We start from the raw sequence: 23,559 nt of genomic DNA, 5'->3' as shown, positions 1-23,559 counted from the left end.
CTCTGGCCAGGCTGATCTAGTGTGGGGTGTCCCTGCCCATGGCAGGGGGGTTGGAACTAGCTGATCCTTGTGGTCCCTTCCAACCCTGACTGATACTATGATACTGTGTGCTTGAGGTCTGGGAGAGGTCTCTGGAGCCCTCCAGCTACAGACACTCTGTGCACTTTCTGAACGTGGGAGTTTCACTTTAAAGATAAAACATTTTGTGGTCCCTTAGAGCCTTGGGAGTTTTGAAGGCAAAAGGCTTGGATGCAGTTTGTTTGCATCCTTCTTTGAGCTGAAGGTGGAACTAAAGGGCATTGAGAGGCCTCTTTCAGCCTGGGTCTTATTCATTTAGGAAGTGTTTCAGAGATTCATAGGTTCATAGAATGGATTGGGTTGGAAGGGACCTTAAAGATCATCCAGTTCCAACCCCTCTGCCATGGGCAGGGTCACCTCCCACTGGACCAGGCTGCTCAAGGTCCCATCCAACCTGGACATAGTTTTACAAATGCATGGACCAGCTCAAAGTTAAAGTACCTAGACTGGAAAAAACCCAAAATCAAACCCACCAAGACCCCCTAAACCCAAACAAAAGCTTTTAACCAGTAAAAGATCACAGTGCTCTTTCCACCATTAATGTTTTGGAGCTGACAGCATAGAATTTAGGGCCACAAACTGTGTGCAAGTTACTTAAATCAGGCAATGGCTGTAAAGGCACTGAGGGAAGGGACAGAAGTCATAAATCATTTGAATTCACCACCAGCCACCTACCTTGGAAGATTTCCTGTTCTCTGCCTCTTTCCTGCTGACTTTCTGGGATCTTTTAGTTAAATCTTCAAAGAGAATAGCACAACATAACATTAAATCTATTTCACTCCCAGCCCTTGTCAAAAGTCCCTCCCCAGCTCTCCTGTAGCTCCCTTCAGGTACTGCAAGGCTGCTCTAAGGTCTCCCTGAAGCCTTCTCCAGGCTGAACAACCCCAACTCTCCCAGCCTGTTTGCACAGGGGAGGTTCTCCATCCCTCTGGTCATCTTTGATGATGTCATTAAACAGAGATCCAGACACTGGTGGGATGTATGAGTGCTATAATTAATCCAGGGAACCTGATAAAGAAGCAAATGATGCAGAGTGGTGTGGTGGGTTAATGCCCGTTCTGAAAACAGGGTGGGGAGGGCTTGCAGGTGCTTTGCCCTCCCTGCAGGGCATTTTTCCTCTGGGAAACTGAGTCTGTTCCACTCCCCCCTCCCTGCCCAGCTAGGGTATAAAAGGGAAGGCATTGGAGTCATTTGCTCTCCTTTTTGGCTCCTGCCTCTCCTGGATGAGAGCTACTGCAGCTGCCTCCTGCTCCTCTGCCACGTGCTTGGGGCTGATCCTTCTCCCTGCTGCCTCTGTGCCTCTTCAGAGAGAGACTGGTTTTGTATTCTTGTTTCTCCCCCCCTCCCATCCATCCTTGTCCCTTGCCCTTGTGAACCTTACCTGTTATTGTTTTATATATATATATATTGTTTAAAGACACCTCTTCACCTCTCTACTCCCAGGCCAACTCCAAATTATTGTTTGGTGGATTTGCTCCTTCCCTTTCCTTTTTTTAATCCCTCTCTGTTGGGAGGGAGGAGGGGGGAGTAGGGGAGAGATTCTCAGCCTTGCCCCCATCTGAGCTCTTAACTCCCAGTTAAGGCTCAAACCACTACAAGTGGGCAGATGAGAGGGAAATTCTGTGTCCAATTTTGGGCTCCCCAGTTCAGGAGGGACAGGGATCTGCTGGAGAGAGTCCAAGGGAGGGCTGCAAGGATGCTGAAGGGACTGCAGCACTGCCTGGGGAGGAGAGGCTGAGAGCCCTGGGACTGTTTAGTCTGGAGAGGAGAAGACTGAGAGGGGATCTGGTCAAGGTATCTGAGGGCTGGGGGCAGGAGGGAGGGGACAGGGGCAGGCTCTGCTCACTTGCACCCTGGGATATGGATGAGCAATGGATGTAAGCTGCAGCACAGGAGGTTCCACCTCAACATGGGGAATAACTTCTTCACTGTAAGGGTCACAGAGCCCTGGAGCAGGGTACTCAGAGAGGTTGTGGAGTCTCCTTCTCTGGAGCCTTTGCAGCCCTGTCTGGATGTGTTCCTGTGTGACCTGTGCTGGATTCTGTGGTCCTGCTCTGGCAGGGGGCTTGGACTTGATGATCTTTGAAGGTCCCTTCCAACCTCTAACATCCTGTGAGCCTGTGGAACTGTGAGCCTGTGAAATAGAGAGCTGTGGGTTTTGACAGAAGAGTGCTGTCATCATCTCTCCCATAGCTCCTCTGGGCTCAGTAAAACACTTGGTTTTCCCCCAGCTGCTCTCTACTCTCACATTCCTCATGCTCTGCCCACTGTGTTTTCAACAGCTGCCCAGCTGAGCAGCTCTTTGCAGTTCTCCTCTGTGGCAGTTTGGGGAAATGCAGACAGAGGTTTGTGATAAATGCTGCCAGCTGCTAACTGCTGCTGATCCAGCTGTGCCTGCAAGTGTTATGAGCAGCATGTGTTAATTAGGTGATTGCTTGTTTTGCCAGCTGATGAGAGCCAATCCTCTGCTTACCTTTTAAGAGGTTATTTAATTCCAGCCTCAGGCTGGCTTGCATTAGAGCCAGACAGATCCTCTTTGGATGCCATGAGCACTGTGGCTGATTGACAGCTGTGCAAACAGCTATTTGCAAATGACTTTTGTTACTGAAGGGTGCCTACAGCAACGTTTAAACACTGAGCTGGAGCCCCAGTGAGTGCCTCCATCTCTGCTCTGTGTGGCCAACCAAAAGGAACAGGACTTGGTAGAAGAAAATGTCACTGGGATAGGAAAGAAGCTCTCTCTGAAACATTTAAACCCAGCTGGCAGGAACTGTTTCTGCTAGCTTGTACCAAAATAGATGCAGTGGGTCAGTGTGGTAAATTGTGACTGATAAATTGTGAATAGCAGCATCAGTACAGGTTGGGGACTGAGCTGTTGGAGAGCAGTGAAGGGGAAAAGGACCTGGGGGTCCTGGTGGATGGGAGGTTGACCATGAGCCAGCAATGTGCTCTGGTGGCCAGGAAGGTCAATGGCATCCTGAGGTAGATTAGAAGGGCTGTGGTTAGTAGGTGGAGAGAGGTTTTCCTTCCCCTCTACTCTGCCCTGGTGAGACCACATCTGGAATATTGTGTCCAGGTCTGGGCTCCTCAGTTCAAGAAGAACAGGAAGCTCCTAGAGAGAGTCTAGTGCAGAGCCACAAAGATGATGGAGTGGAACATCTTCCTTAGGAGGAGAGCCTGAGGGAGCTGAGGGCTCTGTAGCTTGGAGAGGAGGAGCCTGAGGGTGAGCTCATTGCTGGGGATGAAGATGTGCAGGGTGAGTGCCCAGAGGCTGGAGCCAGGCTCTGCTGGGTGCTGCCCAATGCCAGCTCAAGGGACAGTGATGGAAGCTGAGGCAGAGGAAGTTCCATGCAAACAGGAGGAGAAATTATTTCTGTGTGAGGGTGACAGAGCCCTGGAGCAGGCTGCCCAGGGGGGTTGTGGAGTCTCCCTCTCTGGAGATGTTCAAGACCTGCTTGGATGTGTTCCTGTGTGACCTGTTCTGGGTGATGCTGCCCTGGCAGGGGGCTTGGACTGGATGAGCTTTTGAGGTCCCTTCCAGCCCCTCACACTCTGTGATTCTGTGAAATTGGCAGTATCAGGAGAGGAGGAGGCTGTGGTTATTTAAGCACACTTTCAATAGTTGCTCTGAATGAGTGGTTTCTGTGGCAGTGATGGCAAAGAGCAGCCTGCCAGCCTTTGGCTGTGGCACTGTCGTTATGACAAATGACAGCCCAGAATCCCAGACTGCCTTGGGCTGGAAGGGACCCTCAAAGGTCATCTTGTCCAACCCCCCTCCAGTCACCAGGGACATCCTGAACTAGATCAGCACCCCAGCAAGTTTGACCTTCAATGTCTCCAGAGATGGGGTCTCAACCATACCTCTGGCCAACCTGATCCAGTATTTCACCTCCCTCATGTAAAGAACTTCTTCCTAATGCCCAACCTACACCTCCCCAGTGTCAAACCATTGCCCCTTGTCCTAATGCCACAAGCCCTTGTCAAAGGTCCTTCCCCAGCTCTCCTGTAACCCCCCCCTTTGGGTACTGGAAGGTTGTTCTAAGGTTTCCCTGGAGCCTTCTCTTCTCCAGGCTGAACACCTCTAGCTCTCCCAGCCTGTCTTTGTAGCAGAGGTGCTCCAGCCCTCTGATCAATGTGGCAAGACACAGGCATGGTTAAGGCATGGACACAGGTAGGGAAATCAGCTGAAGGGAAGGGATTTTATATCTCTGCTTTTAGTTGGAATAAATAAATATCATTGGAAGTGTGAGGCTGAAGGCATCTAGGGTCACAAGGACCATGAAAGGTTATTGTTTGGGAGGCTGCAGAACAGCACAGGTTTAATGAACTTGCAGTTAAACAACCCCAGTTCTCCCAGCCTGTCCCCACAGGGGAGGTTCTCCAGCAGTCTGACCATGTCTGATGATGTCATTAAGCAGAGATCCAGACACTAGTGGGATGCATGAGTGCCTTAATTAACCCAGGCAACCTGGTAGAGAAGAAAATGATGCAGAGAGGGAAATTCTGCATCCAGTTCTGGGCTCCCCAGTTCAGGACGCACAGAGATCTGCTGGAGAGAGTCCAAGGGAGGGCAGCAAGGATGCTGAAGGGACTGCAGCACTGCCTGGGGAGGAGAGGCTGAGAGCCCTGGGGGTGGTTAGTCTGGAGAGGAGAAGGCTGAGAGGGATCTGATCAATGTCTACCAATATCTGAGGGCTGGGGGTCAAGAGGGAGGGGACAGGGACAGGCTCTGTTCAGTTGCACCCTGAGATAGGACAAGGAGCAATGGATGGAAAATCCAGCACAGGGGGTTCCACCTCAACATGAGGAGGAACTTCTGCACTCTGAGGGTCCCAGAGCCCTGGAGCAGGCTGCCCAGAGAGGTTGTGGAGTCTCCTTCTCTGGAGTGTTCCCATCCCTGTCTGGATGTGTTCCTGTGTGACCTGTGCTGGATTCTGTGGTCCTGCTCTGGCAGGGGGGGTTGGACTGGATGATCTTTGAAGGTCCCTTAGAATCCTTGAACACAGGTTGGAAGGGACCTCAAGGATCATCTGGGCCAACCTTTCTTGGGATAAGCACAGTCATCATTTCTCCCCAAACCTCTCTATTCCCATCTGTAAGGTTGTTGTTTCCTACTGAAGGGGCTGGGAAAAGCCAATGAAGGATGAAACCAAAGGGCTGCCCACCTCCAATCTCTCAGTGAGGCACTGAAGGAGAGCTTGGCTGCCTTCACCTCCAGCCTCCTGCTCAGGCGTGCAGCCAAAAAAGCATGAGATGGGGATGGAGAAGTTGGTGCACCCCTAACATCCTCTGATCCTGTGATCTAGCAGCAGGGTTTTACTGACCTACAATGGAGATGGGTGGGAGATCTGAGAGGTTCATTTTGTTGCTCTTGGATGGGTTGCATTCTGTCTTCTCTTCGATCACCATGTGAGAGTCAGCAGCTCTGAGCACGCTGTAGCACAGCAACAGGCTTAGGAAGAGGTTCCTGCTTTCCATCCTGGGGAGGGAAAATTCCATTGGCATGAAACCCAGAGTTGGTCAAAACCTGTTTGTAGGGAAGAAGCAAGGTTACACATCTCAGCAGTGGCTTTCTGTCACGGTGTGCAGCTTTAGCAAGGTTCTTCTGACAAGGGTTGGGTTTCTGGGAACTAGTGGAGAGAGTTCAATGGAGAGCTATGAGGAGGATGAAGGGAGGGACTGGAGCATCTCTCTTATGAGGAAAGGCTGAGAGACCTGGGACTGTTTAGCCTGGAGAGGAGAAGGCTGAGAAGGGACCTTATCAATGCCTACAAATATCTGAAGGGTGGCTGTCAGGAGGATGGAGCCAGGCTCTTTGCACTGATGCTCAGTGGTAGGGTGAGGGGCAGTGGATCTAAGCTCAATCACAGGAAATTCCATCTCAACATGAGGAAGAGCTTCCTGTAGGGTGCTGGAGCCCTGGAGCAGGCTGCCCAGAGAGGTTGTGGAGTCTTCTTCTCCAGAGATCTTTAAAACCTGCCTGGATGTATTCCTGTGTGACCTGCCCCGGGTGACCCTGCTTGGCAGGAGGGTTGGACTTGGTTACCTCTGGAGGTTCCTTCCAACACCTACCATTCTATGCTCCCTTGGTTTCAGAACTCTGCCTCTGCCTCTTGAACATCTGAGGCTGCAGTTCTCTGAGTGGAGAACTGCTGGCTCAGACTCAAGGCCTTGCTAGAGAGCTAAAAGGTGGAGAATTTCTGAAGAGCATCCATCTAATCCCTGCTGCCAAACTAGGGCTGGGTTACACTTGCTTGTACAGCCTCTGAGAGACTGCTTGGGCCCAGAAAATACACAGAGAGCTGAATGTGCAGCTGACCTGAAAATCACAGCAGCTGGCTGGGCAGGCAACACTGCCTGAAGCAGCATGGGCTGCTGGGGGTGTGCAGCAGAGTTGATCAAACAAAAGAAGTGGAAGTGGAGTGAGAAGGGAAGATGAGTCAAAAAGGAACCTTGGGTGTGCATTAAAGAGAGGTTTGCTCCCCAGTTTTGCTCATAGTTTTCCCTCAGGGACTCACAAGAAGCTGTTGAAGGTAATTAAACCATTTTCTGTAGCTCCAGCAGGCTTCACATCTGCTTTTCTATGGAGACACAGTTTCATACAACTGTAGAATCACAGAATGGGCTCAGGTTGGAAGGGGCTTCAGAGAGCATCTGCTCCAACCTCCCTGCCAGGGGCAGGGACACCTCTCAACTAGACTGCTGCTCAAGGCCCCATCCAGCCTGGCCTTGAACACCCCCAGGGAGGAGGCATCCACAACCTCTCTGGGCAGCCTATTTCAGAGACCCAAAGTACTGAAAAACTTCTTCCTGAGCTCCAGGCTAAACCTACTCTCCCTCAGTTTCAATCATTCCCCTTTGTCCTGTCTCTAGACACCCTTATGGTGGGTCCTAGACACCCTATCGCTAGACACTCTTATGAAAAGTCCTTCTCCAGCCTTCCTCCAGGTCCCCTTCAGGTACTGGAAGGCTGCCCTAAGGGCCACCTGGATCCTTCTCCAGGCTGAACCACCCCAGCTCCCTCAGCCTAGAACACAGGATAGAATGAAGAACATAGAATCAATAAGGTTGGAAAAGACCTCAGAGATCATCAAGTCCAAGCTGTCACCCAACACCTCCTGACAGCTAAACCATGGCACCAAGTGCCACATCCAATCCCCTCTTGAACACCTCCAGGGATGGGGACTCCAACACCTCCCTGGGCAGCACATCCCAATGGCCAATTCCTCTTTCTTCTCACCTCCAGCCTAAACCTCCCCTGGCACAGCTTGAGACTGTGTCCTCTTGTTCTGCTGCTGGGTGCCTGGGAGAAGAGACCAACCCCTTCCTGGCTACAACCTCCCTTCAGGGAGTTGGAGAGAGCAAGAAGGTCTCCCCTGAGCCTCCTCCTCTCCAGGCTAAGCAACCCCAGCTCCCTCAGCCTCTCCTCACAGGGCTGTGCTCCAGACCCCTCCCCAGCCTCATTGCCCTTCTCTGGACACCTTCAAGTGTCTCAATGTTCAATTCAGGGGCCCAGAACTGGACACAGGACTCAAGGTGTGGCCTAAGCAGTGCTGAGCACAGGGCACAATGACTTCCCTGCTCCTGCTGGCCACACTCTTCCTGATGCAGGCCAGGCTGCCCTTGGCCTTCTTGGCCCCCTGGGCACACTGCTGGCTCCTGTTCAGCTGCTGTCAACCAGCACCCCCAGGTCCCTTTCTGCTTGGCTGCTCTCCAGCCACTCTGACCCCAGCCTGTGGGGCTTGACAGCAGGCTGAAGATGAGCCTATCCTCATGGCAGAGGTGCTCCAGCCCTTGGATCATTTTGGTGGCTCTCTTCTAGACTTTTAAGAGTTCATTTTCCTTTTGAAGTCCGAAAATGGAGATGCTAATTGCTTTAACATTAATGTTTTCTGAGGGCTACCATTTAGTGCTTTAACGAAGTTAAACTGTTTCAGGAGAGCATGAACAGCTCCTTTTCAATCGTTGTTTGCAGAGCATTAGTCTTGCACAGCAGAGACCTCAAACCACTGCACTCGAGCCACGGTCCAGGGAATTACTTAATCGTTGACATGTGGCAGTGCCCTTTATTGTCACAGGAGTGTCAGAACGTTTAAAAGCAAATCAAAAGGAAGCATTTAATCCTCTGTGGACTGTCAGCAGGGATGCAGTAGCCTTTTCTCGGCCGTTTCCTCTCTCCTTTGTTCTGTTATCTTTAATATGTAAATAAGGTGTTTGAGATTCTAAGCTCAGGGTTTTTTTTTTTTGTCTCTCCCAAGCACTTTTCCTCGGTGTAAACCTGCAAAAATGACAGACTGTGTGAAGCAGCTTTTGTCTCTTTTTAAGCTGTTTATTCACAGAATCGTAGAGGTTCATAGTATCACAGTGTCAGTCAGGGTTGGAAGGGACCACAAGGATCAGCTAGTTCCAACCCCCCTGCCATGGGCAGGGACACCCCACACTAGATCAGCCTGGCCACAGCCTCAGCCAGCCTGGCCTTAAACACCTCCAGGGACAGGGCCCCAACCACCTCCCTGGACAACCCATTCCAGGGCTTCACCACTCTCATGGGGAAGAACTTCCTCCTCACCTCCAGCCTGAATCTCCCCACCTCCAGCTTCATTCCATTCCCCCTAGTCCTATCACTCCCTGAGATCCTGAGCAGTCCCTCCCCAGCCTTCCTGTAGCCCCCTTCAGATACTGGAAGGCCACAATGAGGTCACCTTGGAGCCTTCTCTTCTGCAGACTGAACAGCCCCAACTCCTTCAGTCTGTCCTCACAGGAGAGGTGCTCCAGCCCTCTGATCATCCTTGTGGCCCTTCTCTGGACACCTTCCAGCCCCTCCACATCCCTCTTGCAATAGGGGCTCCAGAACTGGAGGCAGTACTCCAGGTGGGGTCTCCCCAGAGCTGAGCAGAGGGGGAGGATCACCTCCCTTGCCCTGCTGGCCATACTTCTCCTGATGCAGCCCAGGATCTGGTTGGCTTTCTGGGCTGCAAGTGCACACTGAGAGCTCTTGTTGAGCTTCTCCTCCCCCAGCACCCCCAAGTGTCTCTCCTCAGGGCTGCTTTCCAGCCAGTCACTGCCCAGCCTGGCTTTGTGCCTGGGATTGCCTAGACCCAGCTGCAGGACCCTGCCCTTGGTCTTGTTGAAGCTCATGAGGTTGGCTTGTGCCCACCTCTCCAGCCTGTCCAGGTCCCTCTGGATGGCCTCCCTTCCCTCCAGCTGTCTGCTGCACCACACAGCTTGGTGTCATCAGCAACCTTGCTGAGGGTGCACTCAATGCCACTGTCCATGGCACCCACAAAGATGTTGAACAAGCCTGGTCCCAGGACTGATCCCTGAGGGACTCTGCTTGTCCCTGGCCTCCACTGGGACATGGAGCCATTGACAGCCACTCTTTGGGTGAGGCCATCAAGCCAGTTCTGTATCCATCCAGTGCTCCACCCATCACACCCATGTGTCACCAGCCTGGAGACCAGGATGTGGTGTGGGACAGTATCAAAGGCTTTGCTCAGGTCCAGGGACACGACATCAGTTGCTTGCCCCTCAGCTATTAATGCTGTCACCTGTTCAGAGAAGGCCCCCAGGCTGGTCAGGCAGGAAGGGACCTCTAGAGATTGAGTCCAACCCCAGTGCCAGAGCAGGGTCACCCAGGGCAGGTCACCCAGGCACACATCCAGGTGGCTTTTCGATGTCTCCAGAGAAGGAGGCTCCACAGCCTCATGGGGAACAACTTCTTCCTGACATCCAAGCTGAATCTCCTCACTTCTAGTTTTGCTCCATCCCCCTCAGTCCCATCACTCCCTGACACCCTCAAAAGTCCGTCCCCAGCTTTCCTGTAGCCCTCTGCAGATCCAGGAAGGCCACAAGAAGGTCTCCTCCGAGCTCTGGTATGAGTTACTGAAAACAACTGACATTTCTGCAGAAAAAACTCCATCTGTTAGCAGCCATCAGTGATGAAGAGAAACCATGAGAGCACTCGCTTTATGTGTGGGAAGGCAAACTGTCTGCCACTCTGAAGGAGGACAATTATTTGTGATTTCTATACAAGAGTCAAAGAATCCTAAAATCACTAAGGTTGGAAGAGACCTTTAGGGTCATCAGGCCCAACCATCACCCAACTGCCATGGCCACTGAGCCGTATCCTCGGAGATCATCCAGGCCAACCATCAACCCAACCCCACCATGGCCATCAGACCATGGCCCCAGGTGCCATGGCCACAGCTTTCTGGAACACCTCCAGGCATGGAGACTCCACCACCTGCCTGGGCAGCCTGTGCCAATCCCTGACCACTCTTGCACCAAAGACATTTTTCCCCTCTCCAACCTCACCCTCCCCTGGCACAACTTCAGGCCATTGGCTCTCCTTTTATCAGCTGAAACTAGGGAGCAGAGCCCAACCCCCACCTCACTGCAACCTCCTTTCAGGGAGCTGTAGAGAGCTCCCCTCAGCCTCCTCTTCTCCAGACTAAACACCCCCAGCTCCCTCAGGTGTTCCTGCCCAGCCCTGTTGTCCAGACCCTTCCCCAGCTTGGTTGCCCTTCTCTGGACCTGCTCCAGCCCCTCAATGTCCTTCTTGGAGTTGGGGGGCCTAAAACTGGCCCCAGTACTCAAGGTGTGGCCTCACCAGTGCTGAGTACAGGAGGACAATGCCTGCCCTGCTCCTGCTGGCCACACCATTGCTGATCCAGGCCAGGATGCTGCTGGCCTTCTTGGCCACCTGGGCACATTGCTGACCACTCTTGCAGCGAAGCCATTTTTCCTAATCACCAACCTAACCCTCCCCTGGCACAATTTAAGCTCAGTTCCTTTCATCCTATCATTGGTTACTTGGGAGAAGAGCCCAACCCCAGCCTCACTCCAAGCTTCTAGATTGTTTCACAGGCATCATTGACTCATTCAGTCATTGCAAGGCTAAATATCACCAAGAACTACCTATGGAGTCACAGAATCACAGAGTCACCAAGGCTGGAAGAGACCTCAAAGGTCATCAAGTCCAACCTGTCACCACAGACCTCATGGCTAAACCATGGCAGCAAGTGCCACAAGAAACAAACCCATAGTAAAAAAAAACCCAAGCAATCCAGCATTCAGAAAATGAGTTTGTGGTTAGAAAGCCACAAAGGACCTGCAGCCAATGATGAAGAGCAAATAGGGGATGAAGTGCTGTGGAAAATACTGCTCAGAGGTTTGATCTTCTGCTTAACTGCAAACAACCTTTTCAGTTTGGGGTTTTGAAATCTGAAATGGTTGATGTTGTCACCATTTGCTGACTAAAGGTTTGGAGGCACCCAGGACTTTTCACCCCTGTGCTCAGCACTGGTTAGGTCACACCCTGAGTCCTGTGTCCAGGTCTAAGCTCCTCAATTCAAGAAAGATGTTGGAGATGCTTGAAGGTGTCCAGACAAGGGCAACAAAGCTGGGGAGGGCTCTGGAGCACAGCCCTGTGAGGAGAGGCTGAGGGAGCTGGGGTTGTTTAGCCTGGAGAAGAGGAGGCTCAGGGGAGACCTCATTGCTCTCTCCAACTCCCTGAAGGGAGGTTGTAGCCAGGAAGAGGTTGGTCTCTTCTCCCAGGCAGCCAGCACCAGAACAAGAGGACACAATCTCAAGCTGCACCAGGAGAGGTTTAGGCTGGAGTTGAGGAGAAAGTTCTTCCCAGCAAGAGAGATTGGCCTTTGGGATGTGCTGCCCAGGGAGGTGGTGGAGTCACCATCCCTGGAGGTGTTTAAAGAGGGCACTTGGTGCCATGGTTTGGTTGATCAGATGGTGCTGGGTGATAGGTTGGACTTGATGATCTCTGAGGTCTTTTCCAACCTGGTGAATTGTGTATTCTGTGATATTCTGTGTTTTTACAGCATTCCTGATTTTTTGAGGTCTTATGGAACTGTTGTGCTCAAGAGAGGACTTCACATGGGGATTGATCCTCTTGGGAAGTATTTTTAGAGGCTTTACCCAGAAACACTGGCCCAGGCTGTCCAGAGAGGTGGTAGATGCCTCATCCCTGGAACCATTCCATCTGGGATTGCTTTGGGGTCTGATTGGATGGGTGGACTGTGATGTGGATAGGGAATTGGTTGCATGACCTCATCCAAAGGGTCAATGGCCTGATGCCCAGGTGGAGATGGGTGACAAGTGGTGTCCCTCAAGGGTCTGCTGGGACCAGTGCTGTTCAATCTCTTCAGCAATGATATAGACAGCCAGACTGAGGCACCCTCAGCAAGTTCTCAGGTGACACCAAGCTGAGTGGTGCAGCTGGTAAGACTGTAGGACAGGCTGGCATCCAGAGGGACCTGGACAGGCTGCAGAGGTGGCTGAGGAGAGTCTCATGAGGTTCAATAAGGAAAAGTGCAAGGTCCTGAATTTATGCTGGGGCAATCCTCAATAGCAATCCAGGCTGGGGGTGATGAGATTGAGAGCAACCCTGCAGAGAAGGACTTGGGGGTGCTGGTGGGGGAGAAGCTGCACATGAACCAGCAATGGGCACTGGCAGCCCAGAAGGCCAATGGCAGCCTGGGCTGCATCCAAAGCAGTGTGGCCAGAGATGGAGAGAGGGGATCCTGCCCCTCTGCTCTGCTCTGGTGAGACACCACTTGCAGTGCTGTCTCCAGCTGTGGGACCCCCAACACAAGAGAGACTTGGACCTGATGTAGTGGAGGTCACCAAGATCAGAGGGCTGGAGAACCTCTGCTGTGAAGCCAGGCTGAAAAAATTAGGTCTGTCCATCCTGGAGAAGAGAAGGCTCCAGGGAGACCTTAGAGCAGCATTTCAAGACCTGCAGGGGTCCTACAGGAAGGCTGGGGAGGGACTGGCTTAGAATCACAAAATCACAGAATGTTAGGGGTTGGAGGGGACCTCCAGAGATCATCAAGGCCAACCCACCTGCTCTAAGGTCTCCCTGAAGCCTTCTCTTCTCCAGGCTGACCAACCCCAACTCTCTCCACCTATCTTCATGGAAATCCTCCAACCCCCCAAAGATTTTCTTGGTCCTAAGAGGGAGGTGTTCTACCTTTTGTTTAGTTTCAGTGAGCCACTGTGCCCTGTTCCTTTTGACACAAAGCTTTCCACAGACAAACTTCTCTTCCCTTTCATGGGAAGTTCTTTTTATCTCTTTCATTGCTACCCTACCTGGTCCTCATCATTTCCAGATGGATAATCCTGAGGAATGAAGCAGTGAAACTGGAGGAGATGCAACAGTGCAGAGGCCAAGTTCAAACACTGGAGCTTGAGAGGGAAAAAAACCCCCAAGAAATAAAATTCTGAAGTGAATGGCTTCTGAATTTCAAATAATGAAGGGGAAGTCCTGGCTGTATTGATGACAGCATGACCAAGAGTGACAATGTGATGCAGCTGTGAAGAAAGCAAAATCCAGTCCTAGGATGTATCAAGAGAAATATTGGTAACAGAAAATCTGAAAGCATTTAATATTGCAGGCAGGCTCTGCTCCTCATTTAGAGCACTGTGGCCAATTTTGGTCACCCATGGGCAGCAAACATGCATTGAAATTGGAGGGGATGCCAGCAAAATGGAATGAAATGGTAACACAATGCCACTGCTGGAGAGAGAATCACAGAATCAACCAGGTTGGAAAAGACCTCAGAGATCATCAAGTCCAACCTGTCACCCAACACCTCCTGACTACTAAACCATGGCTCCAAGTGCCACATCCAAGCCTTTTGTGGACATCTCCAGGGATGGTGACTCCACCACCTCCCTGGGCAGCACATTCACATAGTATCACAGTATTAGCAAGGTTGGAAGAGACCTCAAAGATCATCAAGTCCAATCTGTCACCACAGACCTCATGACTAAACCATGGCTCCAAGTGCCACATCCAATCCCCTCTTGAACACCTCCAGGGATGGAGACTCCACCACCTCCCTGGGCAGCACATCCCAATGGCCAATTCCTCTTTCTGGGAAGAGCTTTCTCCTCACCTCCAGCCTAAACTTCCCCTGGCACAGCTTGAGACTTCCAAACAAAAGAGAGGAGACATGAACCAGAGAGCTCAGCTTACTCTAACGCTACAGGACCACCAGAGAGAAGTTTTTGTGGGGCAGTGACCTGTGCTGAAGAACTTTGGTCTCTCAGTGCTCAGGATTAGGAGCTCAGCTGCTTTGAACTGCAGGGCTTATGTGTTGGGAAGAGATGATTCCTAATGCTGATCAGCAAGATCCCAAGTGGAAATGGGCTTTGGAGCTGAACATCAAACACCTCAACTGGCAAAGAGGGGAAAAAAAGCAGAGCTGTGGTTACAAAAACCTACTCCATGACCTGAATGTGGCTATGCTGCTGGAAAGACAAGTGCTTCCCTGGGATCTTGCAGGAAAGCAGAAGGCATTGGAAGACTTTGTCTCACTTGGAGAAGCAGAACTGGAGAGGAAAAGGCCAGAAAATTTTGCCCAAAGGGAAGAGAATTTGGATTCTTGCTGTTTCATAGAACCAGAGAATCAATAAGCTTGGAAGAGACCTCAAAGCTCATCAAGTCCAACCTGTCACCACAGACCTCATGACTACTAAACCATGGCACCAAGTGCCACATCCAATCCTTTCTTGAACACCTCCAGGGATGGGGACTCCACCACCTCCCTGGGCAGCACATCCCAATGGCGAATGACTCTCTCTGGGAAGAACTTTCTCCTCACCTCCAGCCTAAACTTCCCCTGGCACAGCTTGAGACTGTGTCCTCTTGTTCTGGTGCTGGTTTTCTGGAAGTTAAATCAGTATCACAAAGAGTAAACCAGGACAACCATCAGTGGCTCCAATCAGGCTGCCCTGGACACCCCGTACTCCACCTGATGTGACTTAGCAGAGAGGCTGGTGCAGGCCTGCAGTCTCTCCTACCTGCTGATGACAAATGTGAGAACATTTTAATCACACCTCTGAGAAGTCTGACATTTATCAGGCAAAAGGATCTTGTTCTATGCCTTAGGAGTCAAATGTTCTTGAATGCTTGAAGGATGCCCTACTCTACCCCTGCAGCACCTCTGCTATGAGGACAGGCTGAGGGAGCTGGGGATGTTCAGCCTGGAGAAGAGAAGACTCCAGGGGGACCTTAGAGCTGCCTGCCAATACCTGAAGAGATCCTACAGGAAGGCTGCAGAGGGACTTCTCACGAGGGTGTCTAGAGCCAGGACAAGGGGGAATGGTTTGAAGCTGAGGGACTGCAGGGTTAGACTGGAGCTGAGGAATAAGTTCTTCAGTACCAGGTTGGTAAAACTGTAATAGGTTGCTCTTGAAGGTTGTGGATGCCTCTTCCCTGGGGGTCTTCAAGGCCAGGCTGGATGAGGCCCTGAGCAGCTGAGTCTAGTTGAGAGGGGTCCCTGCCCATGGTTGTGGAGTCTCCTTCTCTGGAGACTTTCAAAACACACCTGGATGTGTTCCCTTGCAGCCTGCCTTTGGTGTCCCTGCTTTGGCAGGGGTGTTGGACTCAATGATCTCTGAAGGTCCCTTCCAACCCCTAATATTCTGTGATTCTGATTGATCTCAGTCATCCTTCAGGTCCCCACATCCCAGAGGATTGCACTAACTGAATTCTGCAGGAGCACAGCCATCAAGCACTGGGGGAACGGAGTGATCAGAGCCTGGAGGCAGGCAGTCCCCAGATCCTGGAGGACTGCAGTGCTCATATTTGGACAGGTGGTTGTCCTGGGTTTGGCTAGGACAGGGTTAAGTGGGTTTTTTTTGGTTGGCTGGTTCAAACTAAAAGAAAGAGCCTTGGTAGAAGAAAAATGCATCTGCCACAGTTCCTATAACTCATCATAATGACACTGCTTGCTCTTCTCCCTTCTGTTGCTCATCTGGAGCCACCCCTGTCTGCTCACATGCTGTGTTCTTTGGTCAGGATGGACAGGATAACAAGCAGAGGTTTGAATTACAGGAGAAAAGGTTGAGGCAGAACCACAGAACTGCTTCAGCTGGAAAAGCCCTCTAAGGTTATCCAGTCCAACCATCAGCCCAACACCACCATGGCCATTAGACCGTGTCCCACAGTGCCATGGCCACAGGTTTCTTGAACACCTCCAGGGATGGTGACTGCACTATCTCCCTGGGCAGCCTGTGCCAATGTCTCCATTGCTCAGGATAGGAGATAATCACCCAGTCTCCCAAATTAGCCATGTGCCTGTCAGTCAGTCTGAGATACCACTTCTCACGTTCAAAAGCAACACAGGTTAAAACAGACAAGCAAAACAACTAATCCAAAGCCAGAGCAAACTACATCCTCCTAAAAGCTATCCAGAGGGAGAGTGCCTGCAAAGGAAAGGGTTGGATCCTTGCCTTGTCATACTGCTGTTCGAGCCCCTGCTACAAGAAGGCTCTGGAGGTGCTGGAAGGTGTCCAGAAAAGGGCCACGAGGAGGAGCAGAGGGCTGGAGCTGCTCTGCTCTGGAGACAGCCTGAGAGAATTGGGGTTGTGCAGTCTGCAGAGGAGAAGGCTCTGAGGAGACCTAATTGTGGCCTTCCAGGATCTGCAGGGGGCTCCAAGAAAGCTGGGGAGGGACTTTTGAGGGTGTCAGGGAGTGATAGGACTGGGGGGGATGGAGCAAAACTAGAAGTGGGGAGATTGAGCTTGGATGTTAGGAAGAAGTTGTTGCCCATGAAGGCGGTGAGAGCCTGGCACAGGTTGCCCAGGGAGGTGGTGGAAGCCTCCTGCCTGGAGGTGTTTGCAGCCAGGCTGGATGTGGCTGTGAGCAACCTGCTGTGGTGTGAGGTGTCCCTGGCCATGGCAGGGGACTGGGAGTGGGTGATCCTTGAGCTCCCTTCCAACCCTAACCCTATGATTCTAGATGCCATAACTGAGGATGGTGTGACATGGAAGAGTAGAAACAGACTCTGCTAATGGATGTGCCTAGACACAACTAATGCCAAAAGCAGCAGCTCTGAATGCTGGGAGCTGCTCTCAAGCAGAAGAGGCACAGAGAGTCAGTCATCCTTGTGCCTGCCTGTGGGAATTGTGCCCATTTTGTGCCCAGGGGCAAGGATTTGCCTTTTTTTTTGCATATGGTTTCATGGGTGGTCCCTGTTTACAGAGCTGTTGTGCTTCTTACCCTGTGCTTGCAGTGGATTTGGAAGTGGCTGTTAAAGTGATTTAGAAGAGCTCTTGAGAAAGTAGCTGACTGCTCTGGAAAGAGAATGTGCTGCTAAATGTCTAGGAGAGAGCAAAGCTGTAATGCATCCACAGGCTCAGAAAAGCAAACATGTCCATTGAGACCACAGTGTGACTTCTGCAACAGGCTGCAGACCTTGCCTGGATTTCACTGCTTCATTCTTAGTTAAACCAAAGGAGAGTGTCTGGTAATTTGCTACTCTACATTTGTCTTACTTCAAGTTCTAGGACCTGGATCCTTCCAAGCCTTACTCTTCTCTTTGGAAACCAGAAAACCACAGAATTGTTTGAGTTGGAAATCCCTCTGAGATCATCCAGTCCAACCTTCTACCCAAGCCCGCCATGGCCATCAAACCATGTCCCCAAGGGCCATGGCCACAGGTTTCTGGAACACCTGCATGGATGGGGACTCCACCACCTCCCTGGGCAGCCTGTGCCAATCCCTGACCACTCTTGCAGCAAAGAAGTTTTTCCTCATCTCCAACCTAACCCTCCCCTGGCAAGGTTTCAGGCCATTTCCTCTCCTTCTATCACCTGATCCTAGGGAGAAGAGCCCAACCTTCACCTCATTGCAACCTCCTCCCAGGGAGCTGTAGAGAGCAAGAAGGTCTCCCCTCAGCCTTCTCTTCTCCAGGCTGAGCAATCCTGGTTCCCTCAGCTGCTCCTCACCATCCCTGTTCTCCAGACCCTTCTCTGGACCTGCTGCAGCCCCTCAATGTCCTCCTTGGAGTAAGGAACACAAAACTGAGGCCAAGGTGTGGCCTCACCAGTGCTGAGTACAGTGGGACAAGCAAAGAGGATGCTGTAGGAGACAGTATCAAAGGCTTTACTAAAGTCCAGGCAGACAACATCCACAGCCTCTTCCTCATGCACCAAGCAGGTTGTTGTAGAAGATCAGGTTCATCAATCATGAAGCCATGCTGGCTGGGCCTGATCCCCTGCTTGTCCTGCATGTGTGGTGTAATGTCACCTGCTCCAGCACCTTCCCCGGCACTGCGCTCAGACTGACAGCTCTGTAGTCCCCTGGGTCCTCCTTCCAGCCCTTGGGTGTCAGCTGGGACCTGCCCCAGCTAGCCAGGGCTGCCTGTAAGGGATGGGAAGTGGCTTGGTGAGCACTTCCAGCAGCTCTCTCAGCACCACTGCGCGTTCTCAGGGGCTGGAAAGTAGGCAAAGTGTCTGTCTTTGATGCCTAGGAAGGTGTGAATCTGTTCCTGCTCCATGTCCACTTCTCAGGGAACCCATTATATGGAATGTTCACAGACATGGATTCATGAGCTTTCCTCTTTGGGTTCACAAAGAGGGTCTCTGCTTCTCAGGGCTGCAGCAGGTAGGGCTGATAGCCTTTGGGGTGCTGCACTGACAGCCTCTGCTGTGTCCAGGACTCCTGGGTTTGGCCAGTCATGGTTGGTCAGTCATTTGGCCAAACAGCAGGCTGAACATGAGCCAGCAGTGTGCCCAGGCAGCCAAGAGGGCCAATGGCATCCTGGCCTGCATCAGGAAGAGTGTGGCCAACAGGAGCAGGGAAGTCATTGTGCCCTGTGCTCAGCCACACCTTGAGTCCTGTGTCCAGTTCTGGGCTCCTTAGTTTAGGAAGGACATTGAGAGACTTGAAGGTGTCCAGGGAAGGGCAACAAAGCTGGGGAGGGGTCTGGAGCACAGCCCTGTGAGGAGAGGCTGAGGGAGCTGGGGTTGCTTAGCCTGGAGAAGAGGAGGCTCAGGGGAGACCTTCTTGCTCTCTCCAACTCCCTGAAGGGAGGTTGTAGCCAGGTGGGGGTTGGTCTCTTCTCCCAGGCACCCAGCAGCAGAACAAGAGGACACAGTCTCAAGCTGTGGCAGGGGAGGTTTAGGCTGGAGGTGAGGAGAAAGTTCTTCCCAGAAAGAGGAATTGGCCATTGGGATGTGCTGCCCAGGGAGGTGGTGGAGTCCCCATCCCTGGAGGTGTTCAAGAGGGAATTGGATGTGGCACTTGGTGCCATGGTTTAGTTGTCAGGAGGTGTTGGGTGACAGGTTGGACTTGATGATCTCTGTGGTTTTTTTTCCAACCTTATTGATTCTATCATTCTATGATTCTGTGAAGAGAGCAGCAGTCCTCTTAGGTTTTGTTCTGCTTGTGCATCCAGGAGCTGTTTGGCTTTAATGTTACAACGGAGGCAGCTGTGGGGCGAAGTTGCTTTTGGTTTTAATGGGATGTGAGTTGCAAGGGATCTGACCTGTGGCTGGTGGGGGCTGAGAGAGCAGCTTCAGAAATTCACCACCAAGCAACAAGAAAAAAAAACCCATATCCTCCTGGTGGCAATGGCAAAGTGATAAATAAGAACAGGGGTTAAATGGTATTGGATGGTAGAAGGTAAGTAAAAGAGCTCTCTGGCTTTTCCTGCTGCTTAATCTTAGCCATCTAGTGGAAAGTCAAAGGATGGAGAGTTTCCACAGTGAAGGTAACAGGACTGCAAGTAAAGCCACCTGCTACCTATTTGCAGTGGATGGAGAGCAAAGTGAGTAATAAGAGAGATGTGGTGCTGCTGGAGCTTCCTGCTGTGCAGTACACGCCAGGAGGATGTGGCACAGCTGTGATACCAGACCTGGTGATCAATCCAGGATGTTATGGGCTGAGAGGCTGCTGGGGCCTCAAGCCAGGTCTGCAGCCTCTTCCCCCTTGCTGTCAGTTTGTCTGCTTGTGCTTGAGGTCAGCTTTGATACGGTGCAGCTGTAACCTGGGATCAAACTGCAGGGGGACAGTTGGGGGATGCCCCCTCAGGGGCTCCCTGCTTTGCTTGGGTGCCATGGAAAAAGAAGAAATCACCTTTGGATGATTCACAGGTTGCATTGGGTTGGAAGGCACCTTCAAAGGTCATCTGGTCCAGCTGCCCTGCAATCAGCAGGGACATCTCCAGCTAGATCAGGCTGCCCAGGGCCACACTGAATCTGGTCTTGAGTGTCTTCAGGGACGGGGCCTCAACCACATCCCTGGGCAACCTGTTGCAGTGTTTTACCACTGTCATTGATGGCAGAAGGACCTGCCAAAGGGAGCTCAAAGGGGCCCTGAGTGAAGGGCTAAATTAAAGAAGAAGAAAAATACAGAACCACAGAACAGTGAGGGTTGGAAGGTACCTCTGGAGATCACGGAGAACAACCTCCCTGCCCAAGCAGGGTCACCAAGGGCAGGTTACACAGGCACACATCCATAGCTTTCTTTGCAGGTGTAATGAAACTTCTAACCAGCCTGCTCTCCTGCTTGTCCATAGCCTTCACACCCTGAACTTGAGAGTTTTGCCTTGTGTTAGTCCTTGTCAGGTAATAAACATAACTCCTGGTGGAAGGCACCTCATGCATATTGGTGCCATGTGTTGGCTTGCCACAGCCAAGAAAGTGCTGAATGGAGGGGAAGAGAGACCTTTCTGGCATGGTTGCTGATGACTGTGTGGAGAAACACAGGTTTCTGAACTTGCCTTCCATGCTCAGACAAGGCCATGTTACCTTATCTGTGGCATGGACACATAATAACAGCTGGAGCCATTCAAATTGGCAGTTCCTTGATGCAGCTCACTTGGTTGCACTTTCCATGGGCTGCGAGAAATGAGGAACTAGAAAACAAGAGCCAGATGGATTGCATTGTGCTTAAAAACCTGGCTTCAGTGACTGAGGTAGTGTGAATCATGTGGAAGGAAGATGTTGGAGAAGTTTAGGTATCTCCACAAGATCAATGAGAGGGTCTGGACTGTCTCTATAAAGTGCTGGCTGTGAGGCACAGCTTTCTTCATGGAAAAAGGGAAACCCATGTGTGGCCCATAAGTGGGAAATAAGGCTGGAGGTAGAAGCCTGGGAATTGATAAACTACCCAGAGAAAAAAAACAAACCTAGAAACACAACAAAAACCAAACAACCAACCCAAGGGTTGGGCAGAGTCCAACAGGATGGCATTTAGCAAGTCCAAGTGCCAGGTTCTGCACTTTGGCCACAACAGCCCCAGGCAGTGCTACAGGCTGGGGTCAGAGTGGCTGAGAGCAGCCAGGCAGAAAGGGACCTGGGGGTGCTGATTGACAGCTGCCTGAACATGAGCCAGCAGTGTGCCCAGGTGGCCAAAAAGGCCAATGACATCCTGGCCTGCATCAGGAAGAGTGTGGCCAGCAGGAGCAGGGAAGTCATTGTGCCCTGTGCTCAGCACTGGTTAGGCCACCCCTTGAGTCCTGTGTCCAGTTCTGGGCTCCTCAATTTAAGAAGGACATTGAGAGACTTGAAGGTGTCCAGAGAAGGGCAATGAGGCTGGGGAGGGGTCTGGAGCACAGCCCTGTGAGGAGAGGCTGAGGGAGCTGGGGTTGCTTAGCCTGGAGAAGAGGAGGCTCAGGGGAGACCTTCTTGCTCTCCAACTCCCTGAAGGGAGGTTGTAGCCAGGTGGGGGTTGGTCTCTTCTCCCAGCCAAGCAGCACCAGAACAAGAGGACACAGTCTCAAGCTGTGCCAGGGGAGGTTTAGGCTGGAAGTGAGGAGAAATTTCTTCCCAGAGAGAGTTGTTAGGCATTGGAATGTGCTGCCCAGGGAGGTGTTGGAGTCCCCATCCCTGGAGGTGTTCAAGAGGGGATTGGATGTGGCACTTGGAGCCATGGTTTAGCTGTCAGGAGGTGTTGGGTGACAGGTTGGACTTGATGATCTCTGAGGTCCTTTCCAACCTTATTGATTCTATGATATCCAAACCCCACCCCCAAAACTAAACAAACCAAACCAAACCCCAAGCCCAACCCCCAAAACTCCTAATAGCCCCAAACCAAACAGCCCCCCAGCCCTCCAACCCCATCCCCAAACCACACATTTGAAAAATGAAAAATAAAACAAATGAGGGACAGCCATCTAAGAAAGAAAGAAACAAACAAAGAGATTATTGTAGATGAGAAGTACTGGAAAGCAGTGACCCCCAAAAGGGGTTGGGGAGCTGTGTGCAATTGAGCTGAGAGCATAACACTGCTGTGCAAAGTGCTGATGGCATTCCTGGATGAGAAAACAGAACAGGCTTCAACAGGAGGCAGAAGATTCATCTGGGGACTTGAAGGCTCTTTTCCAACTGGAACAATTCCCTGGTTCTCTGGCTGGCCTGGCTGTTTCTGGAAGACACTGCAAGAACCTCACCAACTGAGTTTGGGAAGCCTTACAAATGATGAAAGGAATGGGAAAGTCTGGCTCAAAAAAGAGCTCTCACAGCTCCGTCTCTTGAACACCAAGGAAAGCTGTGGAGTGCCTCACTTCCTGAACATGCTTGGCAGGGTTGGAAGGAAAGTGAGGTGGTTGGAGGGCTTTGAAAGATGATCAAGGGATAATGAGAGGGCATGTCTAAAAGAGTTCTAAGATGAGGACAATTCTGCCTCACTAACAATTACACTGAGAATGTCCCTCCAAAGGCTCAGGTGGGTTTTTTACTGCAGAAAGCTGGTGAAGGACTTTAAAGGTGTCAAGGAGTGATAAGACTGGGGGGGAATGGATGCAGGCTGGAGAAGGGGAGATGCAGATTAGACATCAGGAAGAAGCTCCCAGGAGACCTTCTTATGGCCTTCCAGGATCTGAAGGGGGCTCCAAGAAAGCTGGGGAGGGACTTTTGAGGGTGTCAGGGAATGATAGGACGGGGGGGGGGGGGGGGGGGGGGGGCGGGGATAGAGCAAAACTAGAAGTGGGGAGATTCAGCTTGGATGTTAGGAAGAAGTTGTTGCCCATGAGGGTGGTGAGAGCCTGGCACAGGTTGCCCAGGGAGGTGGTGGAAGCCTCCTGCCTGGAGGTGTTTGCAGCCAGGCTGGATGTGGCTGTGAGCAACCTGCTGTAGTGTGAGGTGTCCCTGGCCATGGCAGGGGGGCTGGAACCGGCTGAGCCTTGAGCTCCCTTCCAACCCTGACAATTCTATGATTCTGTTTTTTTCCTCCCCATTTCCCTGCTCTTTTTCTTTTAATTAAGAAATGCAAATCCCAAGCCAAACTGCAGTGACTGACATCATTGTACAATGTGCTAACCAATGACCTTGGGCTGTATTCATGGTCCCACGACCCTCCGTGCCTGTGGCAGGAGTGCGAGCGCTCACTGTGCTGGGGGCACAGCGCTCACAGATCATCCTGGAGGCACCAGTGCTGCTTTTGCAGCCTCACAAAGACAATTTTCCTGCCAATGAGAGAGACCTCTCCACCTACCTATTCCAAACAGCCCTGGGTTTGCTGCTGTGTTCTGTTTCGTTGGTTTGATTTGGTGTTGTTCTTTGGGTGGGGTTTTCTTTTTAGTTTATTGTAATTTGTTTGGGTTGGTTTGGTTTTTGTGTTGCTTTTTGTTTGTTTCTTTGATTTTTGGTTTGGGGTTTATTTTTTTTGCCTTTTTTTTTCTTGCTATGATTTTAGGTTGTTTTGGGCTTTTTTGTTTGTTTGTTTGTTTG

General features: G+C 51.5%; 1 protein-coding gene across 7 annotated transcripts in view; it reads right to left on the bottom strand.

The window, feature by feature from the left end:
• Nucleotides 1–23,559, bottom strand: part of ASIP (agouti signaling protein) — a 54,677-nt gene that overhangs the window by 6,369 nt on the left and 24,749 nt on the right. For 4 of the 7 annotated variants that reach the window (XM_068149756.1, XM_068149755.1, XM_068149758.1 and 1 more), the window contains exons 2-3: nt 5,403–5,605; nt 754–815 (exon numbers count right to left, since the gene is read on the bottom strand). In XM_068149756.1, the coding sequence (XP_068005857.1) occupies nt 754–815; nt 5,403–5,583 (243 nt within the window). In that variant the 5' untranslated portion in view covers nt 5,584–5,605. The remainder of the gene's footprint in view (nt 1–753; nt 816–5,402; nt 5,606–23,559) is intronic. The other 3 variants (XR_010988716.1, XM_068149754.1, XM_068149761.1) reach the window with 1 other exon arrangement.

Source organism: Melanerpes formicivorus, unplaced genomic scaffold (assembly GCF_026170545.1).
Source record: "Melanerpes formicivorus ecotype bairdi unplaced genomic scaffold, bMelFor1.0.p_v2 SCAF_19, whole genome shotgun sequence".
In the NCBI taxonomy this organism is placed as follows: Eukaryota; Metazoa; Chordata; class Aves; order Piciformes; family Picidae; genus Melanerpes; species Melanerpes formicivorus.
This window is presented reverse-complemented; position numbering and strand designations above follow the sequence as displayed.